An 18858-nucleotide genomic window follows, 5' to 3' on the forward strand; every position below is an offset into this window, starting at 1 on the left:
AAAGTCTCTGTGTTTATTCCTTCCCTGGATGTTTTCGCTGACAGTCATGAAACTACTTTTTCCGCCTGATTTTAATTCTTGTGTCAGGGAAAGCCTAAACTGAATTACATCTAAACCCTCTGGCTCTCAAAGCGTGCATGATGCGTTAACCTTCCAGATGACTGATTATTTTGCTTCAGCTTCCTCCTCCTCAGATCTTCTGTGGCCAGGTGGTAAGATACATGTAGGTTGTGCAGCACCACTGACCTACCTGTGAGCTTTACCGCTGGATGCGTTGTGCCTGTGACAGTCCAGGACTTGCTGTAGTTTATAGTGAGATGCTTTTTCAAAAGCTAATTTTGCAATTCATGGAAACCAGTTTGGAGGGGGTTTTTTGTTGGGTGTTGCTTTTTTTTTCCTAAACAAGCTGCAATTTGTCATAGTGACCAGCCCCCATGGTATGCATTTATTTCCTCCTTCCCAATTTCAGATCTTAATAAGAGAAGCTTAAATTATCTACTGTTTGTGTATTTCCGATAGAGAAATACCCTGTTCACAGTGAACTTTCTTCTGTGGATTTCAAGTGGATTGCTATGGTCTTGTCACGGGATTGTTGTCTATTGCCTCAATGTGATTCCCCTTTTGCCCCAGGACTACTTCTTCTCCTTGCTGTGCAGACGTGTTATTTTACTTAACAGTATGAGAAAGGGTGAGTAGGAAGGATGAGTACAGGAAAGATTTTTGTCATTGATATTGCTTGTTTGTTTTTTGTTTTTTTCTTCTTCTTGGTTTCTGATGCAAGAGGCAACTTAGGTGCTTGCAGCATCTTGTTTCACAGTTGAGTAAATGGTCTTTTACTAGTCTATAAAAATCTAGCCTGTGGGGAATAGAAAATACAGTTGTGCCAAAAACACTTCTTCTTTTCTCCTTTAAATCTGAAAATTCATAAGTGAGCATCTTAAAGTTGTCTTTGCTACAGAAATCTAAAATTAACATTATCCTAGTTGTCTTTTTATAGTATTACTTCAGGTATTACATAGTACGGCGGTCAAAGAAGAGACACTGTTCTCTAATGTGCCACATCTTGTTCTTTAGAAGCATGCAAATGATTATAACCTCTAGATCTTAGTTTTCAATAACCCAGCTTCCTGGTTTGTGGTATGTGCAGCACAGGACATCCTCTAGTCACGTCGTATCATGTGCAGAAGAAGAAAATCTGCGGTCCTGATGTTGGCAAGTGGGAGGGGGAACAGGCAGGAGCATTTTGCTGGGGCTGGCTGTGTTGACTGAGATGAGAGCCCCTCCATTCTCTTCATTTTCTTTATCTATGGTCATCTTTAATGTGGCTTAGAAGTTCTTAATTTTTGTTTATTGTCAATGTAATATAAAGCATCAGTTGTGTTTTGTTTTCACTGCACAGTTTCTGCAAGTTGGTTTCCTACAGAGCTGGGGACAGTGCTTTGTTCCTTGGATTGGCCACTTCCAATCTGCTTGATCAAAATTAAGTATTTTGGGAAATACATTTGAATCTTGATTTTGCTGTTCGTAGCAGATTTTTTTAAATTATTGCTATGAGAGAGAATACCCGTAGTAACATCCTGAGCATGGAAGTGCTGTGCCTCATGCCAATGTGCCGTTCAGGGGCTTACTGGCTAGAAATGGAGTAACCAGCTTCTGGGTCACTTCCAGAGTTGTTTGCCTCCAAACTGCGCTCCCTCAGGGCTTAGACTTGCCTTTGTGGGCTAGCGAACCTTTCATTAAAGGTACATTGCCAGCTGGTTATTACTGTGGCTCCATGTTTTATCACAGCAGTGGTGAGAAAATAACTGCATTAAAAAAAATTCTTGAGCATTATGCTCTATGTCCATCAGAATTATGTGTACCTATGGAAAAAAATCTGCTTTCTCCATCTTAACACTGAAAACTTGTGGCAGAGGTTCTTTAATTAACAGTCAGGTTATTAAAACTTTGTTCTCCTGTAGACTGTCATTTTAATTATACATGGTATTTTAATGATTCTTTAACTGACCAACAAATGTATGGGGGAACTAGAGGGGTTTTTTGGCCATAATGGAGCTTAATAACTAGTGAAATGGGTTTTGTTTCTTTGGTGCTCTTGAGAAGAAAGCTTACCTTGATGTTATTTTCTACTGTATACATAAATATATGAGGCATACTGCATGAAAATATTTATATTAAGTGTTGTAGTGGCTTTTGGCAATAGTAAACAAAAGCCATGAGACCTCATTGGGTGTTTAGGAAAAATTTCTAATTTCTCTTAAACCTTTAGGCCTGAGGGAAGGTACATATGAGAAGACCGCTAACAATTGCTCCGAGTAGATGTGGCAAGAGCCTGTCCAGTGGAAGGAGAAAGAAACTGTCAGTAAGATTGTCCTTGAGGAGCAGCAGTGGTCCATGAGTCACCTGTGATCAGGTTTTTTTAGAATCTCAGAATGGTTTCGGTTGGAAGGGGCCTTCGAAGATCGTCTAGTCTAATGCCCCTGCCATGGGCAGGGACATCTACCACTAGACCAGGTTGCTCAAAGCCCCATCCAACCTGGCCTTGAACACTTCCAGTGTTGGGGCATCCACAGCTGAGATGGATGATCAGGAGTGTGGTAAAAGGCGAATGCAGGGAACTGTTTGTCACAGGTAGAGAGCGTTTCTTTCCTCTCAAAAAAGCTTCTCTTCAGATCTGTTCAGATCACTCTTCTTGAACTACTTTCCTCTATTTATATAATCTTCTCGGCACCTTACCTCTGAGCTTACCAAAGTCCAGACTGTGCGCTTACCTGTGTTCTCATATGCAGAAGTACTTCGTGGTAAATACTTTGAATGTGAAAAGGATTTTAACATTAACTCTGGAGCAGAGGCTTTACTCTCAACTGTTAGATAGGTTTTGTTCCCAGTGTACTTAGCACGATGGTGTTAAATTCAGCGTGCAAGGAGGGGTTTTGATGTTGGAAAGCAGGCCACTGCCAAGGCCAGGTGATACTATGTGGGGCATGCATCGACTTAGGTTCTCCTTGTTCCTTAGAATTGCTACTAAAGAGTTGCTTGAGTGATATTTCTTCATTTTTAAGTAGTGTGCTTTATGCAGAAATAAAATGTGTAATTATGGTCAAATATCTCAGGCATTCACACACGATTTCAGACATGGTTACCTGTTTCCAGAGAACGATCATCTTTCACTTTGCTACCAAGCAAGACCAGCTTAATGCATGGAGAATGGTTTAGCTCCTCCCCAGTTAAGGGGCTTCAAGGTCTCGCTTGTGGTTGTATTTACAGAGGTGACATTAAAGAATTTTCAAAATCCTGAACTATCCTTGGTAGCAGACTGTGGGAAATAATCGCGACAAGTGAAGTTTTGGGTGCTGTCCTGGTGGCAAACTAATGGTGCATACTCCTTCCCTAGAAGATACAGTGGTGGAGTAGAGCTGGCATGGAAGTACTCTGTAGATGCAGTACGTTGCAAGTCAATAGTTGAGAGGAAGGAAGCCTGTAAAGAATAGTTTTTATTTGTGTTGGCTCATGGGTAGATCTGTTATACTCAGATTATTTGCTTTAACTGAGAATTTATTTGCCTTTTTAATGCATTTAACTTTGAACTATTTTTTTAGGCTTACTCTGTGTGTGTGTGGATTTACAGCTTGCGCTTTGCAACCTTGCTGGCCAAACTGTTGTTCCTTCTCCTGGTATGGTGCCAGAGCACTTCTGCAATCCCTGCAGACCTGGGCTGGTCAGAGAGATTCGTCCACTGAAGCAGTGCTCTTGTGTGTCTGCAGGGAGAATCTGGGAAGCCACCCCTTGTCCTCGGCAGCTTTGAAGCATGTACCAGCCGGAGGATAGAATCATAGAATGTCCTGAGTTGAAAGGGACCCACAAGGATCATAGAGTCCAACTCCTGTCCCAGCATAGGACAACCCCAGAATTGACACCATGTGTCTGAGGGCATAGTACAAATGCTTCTTGAATGCTGTCAGGCTTGGCACCATGACTGCTTCCCTGGGAACCCTGTTCCAGTGCTCCACCACCCTCTGGGTGAAGAACCTTTTCCTGATATCCAACCTAAACCTCCCCTGGCATATCTTCTTGCTGTTCCCTCAAGTTCTGTCACTCGAGGATAGAGATGCGTAGGGTTTGCTGCAGGGTGAGAGCGCCGGCTGGGCACGCAGGTCCAAAGTGGCCACCTTTCTTACCGCGGCATGGTGAGCTTTCCTAGCCGGCTCTTAGCAAGGCTGCTTGTCAGCCACCTGCATCAGTAGTTTGACCTCATGTGTATTTTGCTGCTTGCTAGGGAGCCTAGTTAAAATTGGAGAGAAAAGTGAACTTTAGAGAGCTCGGCAAAATGATGGATTATGAATGTTGGGTGAAATCCCACGTATTTGGCTTTTGGACTCTTAAAGCTCTGCCAGGCGTGCTGATGTTTTCAGCTTGGCTGCCATTCTCTGAACTTTATTGTGGATAGAAAACATGTGAGAAGTCTGTGAATGACGAGCTGAGGTTAAATGTAAAAATGTGTGAACTCTGAGTTCGTTTCTCTCTTTCTAGCTGTAGGCTAAATCTTTTGATGAGCTTAAATTAAATTCTTTAAGGATGCCCATTCAGTCAATCCCTCTGTTGGCAAGATACTTTGTGGGTTACTTGGAATTGTTGGCAGCCATTTCAAGTTGTTTTTTTTTTCTCATTAAAATTAGTGGCAGATATTCTGTGTGTTAAGACAGCTTTGAAGATTTAGTCAGTGTTTCTAGAGGCAAGAGTAGTAGCTGTTTCTAAAGCTAGGTGTATAAATGCGGTATATTCACTACTGCACTCAGATTATGAAACATTTTGATTTCTTTGGTTTTGCTTTCTTGGCTTAATGTCTTTACACTTTTGGCTTATTTTCTTTTGTGAAACTTGTAATACGGTTTATAGAGAAGTGCTGTGTTCTCACCACCAGCTCATTGCAGTTACATTTGGGGAGGGATTTGTAAGACAGGAGGCTAATCACAGTAACATATTCATGTAATGGTGGACAAATGTTCAGCTTTGGGGTCTCTTGAAGGCAACTGCGGTTCCTTTGTCCTCCCTTCTGCTATCAGCCCACGCGGGCGGTGTGGTGGGAGGCCAGGCGTGCAGTGGGCTTGGTGGCCATTCATGTGTCTGTCTGTATGACTCGGAGAACTGTGCGCTTGCATGCCTCCTCTAGTTTAGGCTGGATCTGACTGAGTATGATGCTTTTCCAAAGCAGGAGGAGATGATGTTGAATGTGGTAGGAAACTGGAAGGTGTGAGAGAAGTCCCTTTGTCTTGCCAGGAATCATGGGTCAAGTGTCACTGGAGAGACTGGTACTAGATAATAACTAAGTCAGTGCTGGAGTGTGTTCTGGTTGACTATAGTCTGTAGTTATCTCAAGTAGATTATTGTGGCATAATACACACAAACCACAAAATATACCACAGAAAGAAATGCTGTCTTGCACAGAAACTAGCAATCATTATTTTTCTTTAGGGGATTAAAATTTGATCTTAAAAAAATGTAGAGAACATGTATAATTGCTGAATGAGTCCCTCCAGAGTTTGTGTCTAATCAGATGCTGTAGAATTACAAACACTCTTGGATAACGGTGCTTGTGATTTAATTGCAAATCCCAGCAGAGGATTGTATTTGTTGTCACGGTAGCAAGCAATAACTCTTCCAGGAACACTGAAGCAATCAAAGAACATGAAGCCCACAAATCCACTTACAGTGTGCTGGAAAGCACTGCACAAGTTCCCTGTGTTTTGGCAAGCTATTTTCCTGTACACATCAGACTTCCATATGAAATAGAAGTTGTTGTGAGTTGGTATGCTGCAACTTCAATGTCAGCATCTTGCATGAAACTGAACTCCTGGGACTGGAGCAGTGGTGCTTAGTAAGTACTGGTAGATGTGGCTCTAGGCAGCATCAGAAAACAAAGCTGAGGAGCACAGTGCAAAACCTCTGACAAGTTCTAGCTGTGGAACTGCAGCCTGAATTTTTAACTGCAGGTTGGTGTTTCCATTAGATGAGCTGTGAAAGTCTTGAGGCAGCGGTTTGAGAGCCTTCAACAAAGGGCACTGCCTGTCACCGCTGGTCCAGCCAGGGGTTTTCAAAGCCAGCACCCTTGTGATGCATTTCCATGTATGATGACTTCTGCTTTTACATGGTAGGCAGCATGTTGCACTTGGGGGCTGTTTTGTCTTTCACACTTCCCAGAACAGCACAAAGCATCCCCTGCCAAATAGGTGTCAGGAAATAGATTGTATCAGTAAATATTGAAGGGCTGTAAGGTCCAGTCGGCTCTTCAGTTGCTATACTGGGTAGCACTCTAAAAGTTTTCACGTGAGCTTTCGTAGCCAGTATGTGTGGAGATTAGAAAGTTTGACGTGAGGGCGTTCCAGATTTGGCTGCTTTCAGATAATCTCTGTTAGGTAAACAATATTCTCCAGTGCTGGGACGAAGTGTTGGCACCGCTGTCGTTAGTGGCTTGTTGGACTGAGTTCTCCACTGGTGTGTCACCAGGAATGGCTGTGGGTTGCACCCTGGGGCAGGGACAGGGGTGAGGAGGTAGAGATCCTGGGGCAAGGTATGCCTCTGGGCAGGAGGGGAAGAAAGGGTGACAGCAAAGCTGAATCAAGAAGGGGTGGAAACCCCCATGCTGTGCCAGGAGCTGGAGTGTGTCAATAGCAGGACTGATGCTGTCTGTGACAACCCTGGACTTTCCGTGGGGTAAATGAGGCTCTGTCGTGCTAGTCCTGAATAGCTCCAGCAAGTGATGGATGTAAATGGATGTCTTGTTTGTAGAATGACTCTTTTTTTGTTGATTTTTTTTTTTTTTTTGTCAGCAGCAGAGTCTGTAGCTCATGGGATGACAGAGAGATGTTTGTGGGTAATAGCTTGCATGGGGTTTTAATTTTTTTGTCTGAAAAATAATGTGGGGGCAAATACAAATTCAGGAATCTTTTCGTGAAATATCCACAACTAGAAATGGAGGGGGAAAATTTTCAAGGAATTTCAATTCTTTATTCAAGACGAAATAAGCCTGCAGCCATCTTCTCTGGTATTGTTTAGCACGTTCATAGTTAGTGATGGTTTTTAAGCTTCCATAGTGGTAAAGTTCAGTCTGACATCCTTTTTTCTTTTTTTCCCCCTTGATGCTTAAAATTATGTGCCAGTGTGTTTGTGTGTGAACAAAATCTTACCATTTAATTGTTTATTTTGTTTTTATTATTTACAAGGTGGAATATATGTTAGTAAAATTTGACCATGAGAATAAGAAGGTGCGCTTGGCGCTCTGCGGTGAAGAAGTTCTTCAGACACTGCAAGAGAAGGGGGAGAAGGTCAACCCCAAGTGAGTAGCTGTTTCCTGTTTCTTTTTTTTTTTTCTCCTACTGTTATGATACTGTACAGAATTTTGTAGACCTGGCTTAACTTTCAAGTCTGCTGTCGGTAAAACTGTAAGCCACAGATAGCAACGTTTTCAGATAAATCAGGAAGTGAAAAGATTTTGAGCACACTTGCAGGCAGTCCGTGCACCTTTTGCATTACGCCTTGAAAAAAAGGAGGAAGTAACGGTGATCCCACGGAAGTTGCAGTTTGGGTGTGTGTTTTGTCTTACTCTGGCTTTCTGTCTGTGTACACACAGTAATTGTGTACTACACCCTCCCTGCCCTGTAAAGCATGTGTGTGTGCGCTTGCCCCTGTATCCCTGACTACAGGAGCCAGGGAGGGCTGTACAGGGAAGCCTGTTGTCTGTAGAAGCACTCTCCCATTTTTGGCAGAATTTAGAAGGTAGATGTAAGCATGGCAGGGCAGTTCTTCGGCATCCTCTCCCGTGGAGTTTTCAGGAATAATTAGATTATATCCCTATTTCAGCTAGCCAGAGAACTGTGAATTACCTTTTAGCTGATGGCAACAGAGAAATGAGAACAGAGACAGCAAAGCATTTTGGCTGAAGAGAACCAAAAGCAGGTCACAGCTTACGAGAGGGTAGAGAAACTCTGCTGTAGCGATGAAAGGCTTTTGTGCCCTGGGCCTGTCTGCTTCTTTCTAGGTACCTTAACCTCATCTTACAGTGAGGCTTCCCTGTCTGTCTTCCTTGGTAGAGGGACTCTTGAAAGCCTGCAAGAGGGACTCCCTTTGCTTTTAGGCTCAAAACTGCTACTGCCAGAAGAACAGTAGGGGACATGTGGCTCTGCCTCTGGTGGAGTGTGCTCCATAGAGATGGCATGACTTCACAAGGGGATGGGAGGGCGTTGCTTTTCAGGGGTGACGAGGTGTGCTCAAACTTAATTTCGTTTCTTAACCTGGTAAGTTTGGGAAACAGGACCAGGTATTCACAGGCAATAGAAAGAAGAAATTGAGCATAACTTTTGCCTTGCCTTGTACTGTGGAAGCAGTTGAATGTTCTCTATCTTCCAGTTTCAGTTAAAACCCCAAGAAACAAAGCCTGAGACAGATACTAAAGGTGATTGCAGTTTGACATAGGCAAATCCTACTTATTGCACTGTACAGCAACACTTCCTACTGCCAGACTGTGCCTTAATTTCTTTTTACTGCCTCTTGGCCGTGAGGCACATTGGAAGGTACATTGTGTTACTCTATCGAATAATCAAATTTAAGAGATTTTTCTTGCAAGTTGCATTAATATCTGAAATTCTCACAAATAATCCATTTTTTTTGAAGTTGCAGAAATATTTAAATGAGGCTATTCTTCTATTATAGCCACCCAACACTCTGGAGACCAGAATATGGAAGCTATATGATTGAAGGGACGCCCGGGCAGCCGTACGGAGGAACCATGTCTGAATTCAACACTGTGCAAGACAACATGAGGAAAAGACGGCAAGAGGCCGCGTCTGTGCTCAAAGAAAATGAGGCTGTTTGCACTGTGACTTCATTTCCAAGGTGAGATGGTTGTTGAAGTGTAATGACGTGGTTCCTATTCTCCTTATACGCTTTTTCTCCTTACTGCATATAGCTGAGCTGTACGATGAAACTGAGCAAAATATGATTCAATTAAAGTACTTTGACTTAACGTTCTGGTCGCGTTACCTAAAATTTTTATTGCAGTGAGACAAATAAGCATCTTTTATACTTTCAGGTTACTTCTAATCTGTGATAATTTTGTATTAGGAGAGAATACCTGAATATTTGTAACATGAAGTATTTTATATGGAGTAGTCTGCCATCTTGAATTGATTTGGCAAATCATATATAAAAGGTTTCTCTTTACCTATTTTGCAACCTTTGATCTTTGGCTAATCCGATCTGTTTTTTGACGCTACTTTTTCGCTAAAGCACATGCAAACTTCTTTTGGTGGCTTGGAGCACACAGTAGAACAGGAATGTGATTATCCTTACAAAATGAAGGCTTAAAACTTCTATAATACTGTACTTTTAGAACCTAGAAAGGAGAGCATCTCTTCTGGGTTCATAACACCCTTACAAAGGGTAGATTTCCTCCTTTTCATTGTTGTAAAGACACTCTTGAAATGAAATTCAGGATGTACTTCATTACCTAGCTGGAACTGTACTTTGTGACCTTCCTTTCAAACATAATTCTGGGCAGGGACTTACTACGTTCATTCTAACTAGCCTGGTCAGTCAAATGAATGAAGATAGTTATGCTTAAAATAGCGAAAAAAATTGCAGTAGAAGAGAAGCAGCTGGACTTACTGGCTGGTTTCTTGTATAGTACAGAATGCAATGGCCCTAAATTCTTGCTGAGAGCAGGAACTGTACAAAATGTGACTTAGCAGTGAAGTTCAGGTACCAAAATGCCTGCATTATGCCCCATGAATGCTATATTAAGAACACTCTGTTGACAAAATATGGTCCTTCTTTATGGGAGCTATACTAGATATCTTTAAAGTAATAAGAGCTTATTTAAAGTCCAATGGTTAAGGAGTTCTCAGTGGGTTACAGAACTGGGGTTTCTTAGCCCTGCAACCTTACAAATAGATTATGTCATTTAATAAATTTTGTGTACAAATATTTCAGACCCAGTCTTGCAAGGAATAAAGGGAGAGGAGTTCTTCATCGCTTTGTAGATACAGATAAATGCTTTTTACATCACCGTAGGAGCAACACATTGGATTTCAGTGAAAGACAGTAAATAATAAAATGTTGTTTATTGCTTATGGATCATCCCAAACATAGTTTCATCCTTCAGAGACTGCTATCCCTAGGCTGTTTAGTTTCTTATTTCTGCCTTTTGCTATCTTGCCATTCAAGTCCCTGTTGGTTTGACTGGAGTCTTGTTAACATATATTTCTGTGGGTTTGGGGTTTTTTGCTGCATTCTCTGTACAATAACATGTACATATGTCTGTGTGCATCTGTGCATATACAGGTGTGTATAATAAAAATTTGTGCATCTGAAAGGACAAAAAACTTGCATGCTGACAGAAGGAAGGTAAAGAAGTAGGTTTATTCAAATTAAAATAACTCAAAAAGAAATGAACCTGAAAATGCTTAAATATTAAAAAATACTAGCCTAGAAACTAAATGAGTATCCCTAGTTCTTGAATTGGTGAGGCCTGTCTACTGGACCAGAAAGCTGTTCTCTTTCTTGAGGACCAGAGTGATGCTGTTTACAATGTTGCGCTTATGTCATGAAGTTGGGTTTACTTATTGTAGGACAACTTGTATACTTAAATCAGGAAGAAGAAACCAATAGTGAAACACATGTTGAGCATAAATTATATTTCCAGAAATGTGTTTCCTGGTATTTTGAGTCATTTGCTTGTAGTTGTATTGGCTAACCCTTTTTATACATCCAAATACTAGAGCCTCTTGAGATAGCACAATCTTTGTCCTTTATACTGTGCAGCATGGAGAAATCAATCTTCTGCAACTTTACCTCCAACTTCTCAAATGCTCCTTTGTCTCAGTTGTACTGGAAACCTACTTACTCTTGTTTCGGATGACTCTTAAACTTACAATGGAGGTTCCGAAGAGGAGGGTTGTATTCTGATTTACTTGCTTATCTCTCAGCATTTTACACCTAATAGCTATAGTTTTTCTTTACTTATTACGTTTCTCTCATTTATGGGGGTTTTCAGAGTTCTAAAATCTCAAACTGCTGTGAGACTTGGGATGTGTGTATCACAGAATCACAGAATGTTAGGGATTGGAAGGGACCTCGAAAGATCATCTAGTCCAATCCCCCTGCCGGAGCAGGATTGCCTAGACCATATCACACAGGAACGCGTCCAGGTGGGTTTTGAATGTCTCCAGAGAAGGAGACTCCACAACCTCTCTGGGCAGCCTGTTCCAGTGTTCAGTTACCCTCACCGTAAAGAAGTTTTTCCTCATATTTAAGTGGAATCTCCTGTGTTCCAGCTTGCACCCATTGCCCCTTGTCCTGTCAAGGGATGTCACTGAGAAGAGCCTGCCTCCATCCTCATGACACTTGCCCTTTACATATTTGTAAACATTATCCCATGAAACTACCTCTTATTCCGGCAGAGTTGGTTAGGTACATCTTTTTAACAGGGGCAGATGTTGGGGACGGAGCTGGATAAATTACTTAAGCAGTCAACGTTAACCTGTACCCTCTAGAGAAACTGTTAAAGGCACAGAATGCAGCTGCATGTCAGTGTTAATGACAGGTGCTAACACACTTCTGGCAATTCCACGTGCATAGGTAGCAGTCTTGAAAAGCACTTCAGAAATACTCATGGTAGATGCAAGTTTTAAAAAAAAATCTCTTTTTATTCCTTTGTCTCCAGGAATCCTGATCTCTGAGCATCTGACCGTTTTAAAATCACAGTCTGTTATCATTACAGCTTGGATCTCGTTGTGTTACATAGGTTAGGGTGTCCTGGGTTTACGCTGCCAGAATATAAGCCAACACCAGTAGAAGGAGGAGCTTCAAAATCCCTGTTTTTTCCAGATGAAGCCATCAATAAACATCCTAGATTTAGGTAAGACTGTTTGGGGAGTGTGAATGAGAAGCTGAATATTTTTCTGTGCCTAAATATCGTAGGCATACCTGCAACTTGTTTACATTACTGGAATAGAGAGCTATTTGGCTAGTTGCTGCAGATATCACAAGGACTTGGGCAGAGATGGTTGTGATGACATGCATTTTCTGTCAAAGTAACTTAAGAAAACAAACTGTTACGTTCAAGTAACTTTATATAGTAGTTCATGCCATTATGGGGCAAAAGGTGTTGATTATGCTACTGCAAAACTCTTCCCAGTTTGAAGTCCCATGGCTAACTGCTTCCATCGCAGTTAATCCAGCTCTCACTCAGGTATGTCACAGCAACATCTTAGTGTACTCAGTAACTTGCCCCAGTTACTCTGAAATGGAGCATGGTGTCAAACTACTTGTTTGAGAGGGATTTTCATTGTCAGGTGAGACTTCAGAGAATGAAAATAATGCTATTTAAAAACTAAGCATGCCTTTTCACTTGTCCTTGTATTCTTCAGTTCAGTAGCCTTTTACATCTGTCTATTCTATCAGCATAGTAGTGTGAAGTCCATCAAAATAAGACTGACTTTACTGAAGAAAAATTTGGTGTTGTAGTCTGTCTTAAAGTATGAAGTGTCCTGAAGGAAAATGCTCAAAATAAATACAAAGTTGGCATTCTGAAACCCTGAGAATTGCTGAGAAACTAACTGCATAAAAACATTTGCATAAAGAGAAACTTTCAGATATTTCAGCAAACTTTTTTTTTTGTTGTAGTACACTGACCAGAAACATTCGGCACCGAAGAGGAGAGAAGGTTGTGATAAATGTACCAAGTGAGTAAATTCAATCTATCTTTTTTTCTTTTTCAAAATAATTGTTCAATCTAATGCTCTGGGTTACTGAGTACCTGCATTTTCCACACAGTATTTAAAGATAAGAACACGCCATCACCATTTATCGAAACGTTTCCTAACGATGATGGAGAAGCAGCAAAGGCGGCTAAGCCAGACTATATATACATGGATGCTATGGGTTTTGGAATGGGAAACTGTTGTCTTCAGGTAAAATGCTCCTGCTTTCAAGATGTTACTGTATGTTGTCTTCCCTAAACGCTTCCCTTCTTAAGAGTCTCATGTCTTAATTTCTCTAGCTTAATTCAACTGATGCATTTTCAGACTGGCAGGGGGAATAAAACAACAATTCTAATCTTATACCTGATAATCTAGTCTTAAAATCCAGGTTTGTTTGCTTGCATTATGTTTATCTTCTGCTAATATTCAAATGTAATTGGATGCTTTGCTGAAAGGGTTTCTTGAACTGGTCAAACCCCATTTAATCAAGCACCTTCTCCTGGAACTCCAGCACTTGTCAAGTGTGAAAGATCATCTTTCCCTGTGGTCTTCTTTCAGGCATGACCAAAGGGCACTGTGGGAATGGAAACTGAACTGTCTTGTAGGAATGTGTGGGGTTTTATGGTTATTCATTTTGGGTTTATTCCCTCTTCCCCATTCTTAGAACAGCAAAAGCAGGGAGTGACAAGAAGTCATTGAAATATCTTTAAAAATAAATAGCTTTCTCCTTCTGTGTAATTTTATTGTATTTACAAACAGCGTGAACTCCTGTATAAAATTTCTCATTCTTAAGTATTTTTAGCAATCTGCTAAGAAGTCTTTTTCTCGCTGCTTGTACCATGAACCTATCAAATCCACACGGATAGCTGTCTTTTGTTATTGCATGCTGGGAGATGTTTTTGGTTCTGTTTTCTCCCATTAATGCATGCTCACTTTTTACTGTTTTCATTCATTTGCCAGAGTTACTACTATCTTACAGTGTCCTCTATTTAAATCCAGGTGCTGTATCTTGGGAATGCTTTAATCCTTTCAATATCTGTTTGTTTTAAATGTTTCTTTATCATAGTAACCTGATGCTAGGGGCTGATGGCATAGGTAGTAGCGATGTATTTGACTGTTGATAAATCTGCCTGTTGCCACCGCCGTCTTGGAAGCAGAGCTAGGAAGAGGCTAGTGTTAAGTCTCTAGGGGATTAAAGGAAATTCTCCAAGCTCTTTTTGTTTCACAGCACTGGCAGAAATAACCCGGTTCAAAGCACTTCCCTTTGAGACTGAGAAGCTACAAAAGCTGAATAAATAAAATGTTCTTGACAGCAGCTAAGTATGATTTCTTGTCACTAAGGGTAAACTAGGGAGAACCTGATGAAGTAGTGAAGTGTATATAATACTGCGTGTTTTTACACGGTGTTAAATTTGGTGTAGTCTGTTTTGTACCATCTCTTTCTTATTTATGACCAGTAAAAGAAATACAGCCTTACTGCTCAGCCATTGTATGAATTTGTTTAAAAATACATTAAATTCCTTTTTACAGAATACCATTTTACTGTTCCACATTCTTGTAGTCAGTGATCAAATTCAGTAGTCTTGTTATCATCAAAGGGAGGATGAAAGCAAGGCTGGTAGGTGCTATAAGCAGCTGTTGTGTATCAGCTGATAATTCTTGACAACCGACTAGAGGAAAACATGTATTCCCCACCTGTTTTCTGTGAGGTCGTTTGCAGTATGCATACTTCCTTTTGTTTTTTTCTCACTATGCACCAAGCTAGAACTTGATTTGATATATTTCCAAGGTTAAAAATAATGTCCCGATGAGCTCGGCTGGGACAGCCCGCAGGGACGGTGGGGTGGGAGGCGCTGTCCCTGCGAAGGGCAAGGCAAGCGATTGCGTTCCTGCCCCTTTGGAGGCTTCATATCCCTGTGCCTGCTGAGCCTTGTGCTCGTGGCGGCTTCTTTCTGCAGTCCTCACGGTGCCTGCAGCCCTCCTCTGGAGAAGACTGCCCTGCCCTTTTCCTCTGTGATGGGATGTTTGGCTAGAAACCACATGGAATCTTAGATGTAATGTGATTTGGAATAAACACAAAAGGGAAGGGGAGGTGGATATTGCTGTGTCAGGGGAAAGCATGTAGGTGTCCTGCCCCCCACCTCCCTGCCCCAAGGCAGGCTCCCTAGTGCTGGAAGTCCAAAATTAGTGATGAGAAATCATACTTAGCTGCTTCTCTGCAAGAGAATTAAATAATCTTGTCTTTTCAAAGTGAGTTTCATTTGGATGTTTTTTTTTTTTCTGATAGTCACTTGAAGAATAGACACAGCAAAAATACTTTCTCCACTGCACACCCTTGTTCTAACTTGCGATGTTTTAATGAATGTTGGCTGCAAAACAAACACAAATCTCATATTCCTCCCTCACCAAAGAAAAAAATCTGCCACTGAGCCCAACAGTGAACTCAGGAGTTTTGGGGGGTTTTTTGGTTGGTTGTTTTTTTTAAGCTTACTTGGGGTTGGATTGGGCTTCAGTGGCAGACTGAGAAGAAACTGTATGTTTTGTGGGACTCTCTAATTGTAATACGTGGAAAAGGAAAATCTGTGTTTGGCTGGCGTTCTTCAGGACAACAAGCAGTGATGGTGATTTAGAGCTGCAGCCTGTTGTACAATGTTACAATAGTGGTGCAGGGGTACACTCCCATCTAAGTTATCTTCTGATCTATGAATATGTAAACTGTGAAGAAGGAGAGAGAGGCTTTTAATCTGTTTAGCGTCTTTTAACAGTTTTGAGGTGATAGATCTCCCTCTGCATTTTTAAAATGCCTGCAGTGTCAGTTTGGGAAGTCTGGAGGGTAAGGTCTGCTACTAGAAATGCATCTCGTGTTTGGTGCTGCTCTGAGCAAATTTCGCCAAAAGTTGCAAAGAAGTTATATTTTCCAGTGGCCTATGTGTGGTAGGGCTTCCACATCATTAGTGGTTCTGCAAATAACATTTCCATCTTTTGCTGTGTCCTGGCCTCTAATACAGGCAAAACTGGACTTTTTTTTTTAAATAAAAGTTACAGTAGATATGAAGATATTTATTTTTCACAGTTTTGCAGGATCAAACAAAGACGTCTTGAAATGTTCTTTTAAACAGGATTAGCTGTCACATAAAATGTATGTTAATTCTACAATAGTTTCTGACTGTTGTTCTAAGTAAGTAGGTTCCTGGCTTATTTCCTGAAGGTGCATTACTGACCCATGTGTATTGTAGATGTTAACTCAGTTTTCTTCGGTTCTGGCAAGTGTTTGTATATTTAGCATCACAGCCCGAAGCGCTGTGGTCTGAAATCCTTTAGTGAACATGGAAATGGCGTGGAAAGAAGCTTGTGATATAAATGCTGCTGACAGATGGGGCAAAAGTTTGCCCAAGAATTTGGGGGGAGAACCCACATGAAACACACCTCCCACAACTCACCAAACAAAAAAACCCCTTAAAATTCTTGGTATTTAAACTGTCCTATTATATAATTGATTCTAAATCTAGGAAGACTGTGCTTGCACTATGATTGTAGAAATTGTGATAGCAATTGTACTGCTTCTAACAGGTAACATTCCAGGCTTGCAGCATTTCTGAAGCAAGGTATCTCTATGATCAGCTAGCCACGATCTGTCCCATTGTGGTAAGTAATGAACTTCTTGCACATCAGCTCTTCATTGTGGGAAAGCCACTACATGTGAAAAAATAAAATCTAAATTAAAAAACACCGTGAATGCTACTCACAAATTTGGTAGTATTGGAGAAGTGTCAGTCTCTTGCTAGGTTGTTGCATGAGCAGTGTGATTTATTTAATGTCCAAATGACACCACAAAACAGATGATGTCTGTTTCTTCTCCTCTGCTCTCCTTCCTGCATGCACAAGACTTTTGTTGTATTGTTCTAGAAATACATTTGGGGCAGTTTTTCACAAAAACAAGATAAGCTCACTCCTTAAAACAGTTTTTAATTTTTCAACTCTTGTCTGGTGTTAGAGTTTCAGTTTAAGTTGTTTAAATCTGTCCCTTTTGTAAGCATATGGTCATAAACAGGTATTTATAACAGGTGTTACAAAAGTATTGGTCTGGTCTAGGCGGTGAGCAGATCCTGATCTGAGTGAGGTGTGTTTCAGCTGTGTTTCTAAGGTGCTTGGCCAAACAAAAATAAACAAGATAAAACACTTGCCAGGTGAACTTTTGAAGGTTGGAAGTGTGCGAGCAGTGTACTTGCTGATTTGTTACGAAATCATTTCTGCCTGTATCATCTTTGTGTTCCTTAAATGCTGATCTGTAGAGGTAATAAATTTGGAGAGTGTCAGATGCCACTTCAGTAGTACTAACCCTTCACCTAGGCATTTTCTGGAGATAGCAGTTGAGAGATTTGTGGCTGTATGGGCTTTGGCTGTACGTTAAACTGGAGTATATACTTCAGTTACCTCTGAAGTATAAGACCAGCAGGTTTTCCCTTTCCAGGGGGGCTGTGTTTTGCTTTTGGTTCCTTGGCTTGTCCTTTGTTTTCATATCAGGCTTGTTTTGTTTTAGATGGCGTTGAGTGCTGCATCTCCGTTCTACAGAGGCTACGTGTCTGATATTGACTGTCGCTGGGGGGTAATCTCTGCATCTGTAGATGATCGAACACGAGAAGAGAGGGGGCTGGAGGTAAGTAATGTTAGGTAGTAGATGTCTGTTTTTTTTCAGGCAAAAAAGTTAAATCTCCTTTAGTATCAAATTCTGCTTGTGCTCATCAGAATCCCTAACGAGGGAACATGGCAGTCTTTGTGGTAAATATAGGAGAGATGGTGTAAACATTTGCCTTGGCTGTACAGTTTACGTTAGCAAATATATATTTTTAGTTAGATATGGAATCCCAGTAGAACTCCACTCACTCATCCACAGCTTGCTGAAAAGGTCCCCCTGTGATGACGCTTCTCAGTCTGTGCTTGAGCCCAAAAAGCAAAAATTGCTTTGGATTAAATAGCAGGTGCTGAGTAGTCCAGTAGTATAAACTAGAACTATGTGAAAAGAGGCAGTTTCTCTAAGCAGGAATTGGCATTCAAGGCACTTAAAAAATTATAGAAAATAAAAAAATAATTTTAAAAAATCTGCTTGAAATATTTCTTGAACAACCCATTTTGACATGTGCGCATAGTGAAACTATATTGGTGTGTGTTGCAATGTGTATAAATACTACTTTACAGGTACTTGGGGTCGTGTATTACATCAGGAAAATGTTTCCACTTTTAGAGAATTCTAGTCAATGTGTGATGACTGTTTTTTCGCTCAGATACATACATCTTCAAACAAAATAGTCATAATTTCAGGATCGCTATTAAGCCTATTTAAGACTTGTGCTTTGAATAATTTTAATTGAGGCTGTAGGGTTTTTTAAATAGGATAATTCTCACTTGTCATTAGTGAGCAAAACTTAGGTAACATTGTTAACAAGCTGTTAAAATATTGTATTCTTAAATTATATAGCCACTGAAGAACAACCATTATAGAATCAGTAAATCCAGATATGATTCCATAGACAGTTATCTATCTGAATGTGGTGAGAAATACAATGACATTGATTTGACAATAGACAAAGATATCTACGAGCACCTAATAAAGGAAGGTAAGTGTTTGCTTCATTATGAGCAGGTTAAGAATTATGCTTGCAGTGTGTGGGGATATTTTACATTTTCATTCGTGTTTGTTTCAGTCATTGTGGATCCCTCAGAGTGACTCCTACTCAGGAAGTATCTGTGTAGCGTGGTCTTGAGAGTTTTTTAAGTATTCATTTGTAATGGAAACTGTCCCTAATTCCAGCTTGAGAAGCTCAGTGTTTGACACATTAATGTTTTATCTTTGTGGAGAGAGCAGAACTGCTTTAGGAAACATGGCACAGAGGTGCGTCAGAAAACGGGAAGAACGGCAGCCACGCCGATATTCAGCTGCCATGTCCAAACAAGAACCTGTTCTTTTCTATTTTTTTTGTCTCTTTAATCATTTCCTTCCTTCCCGAAGTCACCGTTTAAACTTTAACAGGATGTGGTGGGTTGAGGTAGCATTGCAGAGTTGGATGTTTTCAGTCTTTTAAAACAAATCATTTCCTAGAGCCTG

At 40.8% G+C, this 18858-nt stretch overlaps 1 protein-coding gene across 2 annotated transcripts in view; it reads left to right on the forward strand.

Annotated features, from left to right (window-relative positions):
- The window catches only part of GCLC (glutamate-cysteine ligase catalytic subunit), a 35723-nt gene that overhangs the window by 6958 nt on the left and 9907 nt on the right, over positions 1-18858 (forward strand). The window contains exons 2-9 of one of the 2 annotated variants that reach the window (XM_068402810.1): positions 7221-7333; positions 8707-8889; positions 11798-11911; positions 12679-12737; positions 12829-12965; positions 16326-16400; positions 17296-17412; positions 18232-18370. In XM_068402810.1, coding sequence (XP_068258911.1) covers positions 7221-7333; positions 8707-8889; positions 11798-11911; positions 12679-12737; positions 12829-12965; positions 16326-16400; positions 17296-17412; positions 18232-18370 — 937 coding nt within the window. The remainder of the gene's footprint in view (positions 1-7220; positions 7334-8706; positions 8890-11797; positions 11912-12678; positions 12738-12828; positions 12966-16325; positions 16401-17295; positions 17413-18231; positions 18371-18858) is intronic. The other variant, XM_068402821.1, reaches the window with a different exon arrangement.

This window comes from Nyctibius grandis, chromosome 1 (genome assembly GCF_013368605.1).
Source record: "Nyctibius grandis isolate bNycGra1 chromosome 1, bNycGra1.pri, whole genome shotgun sequence".
NCBI lineage: Eukaryota > Metazoa > Chordata > Aves > Nyctibiiformes > Nyctibiidae > Nyctibius > Nyctibius grandis.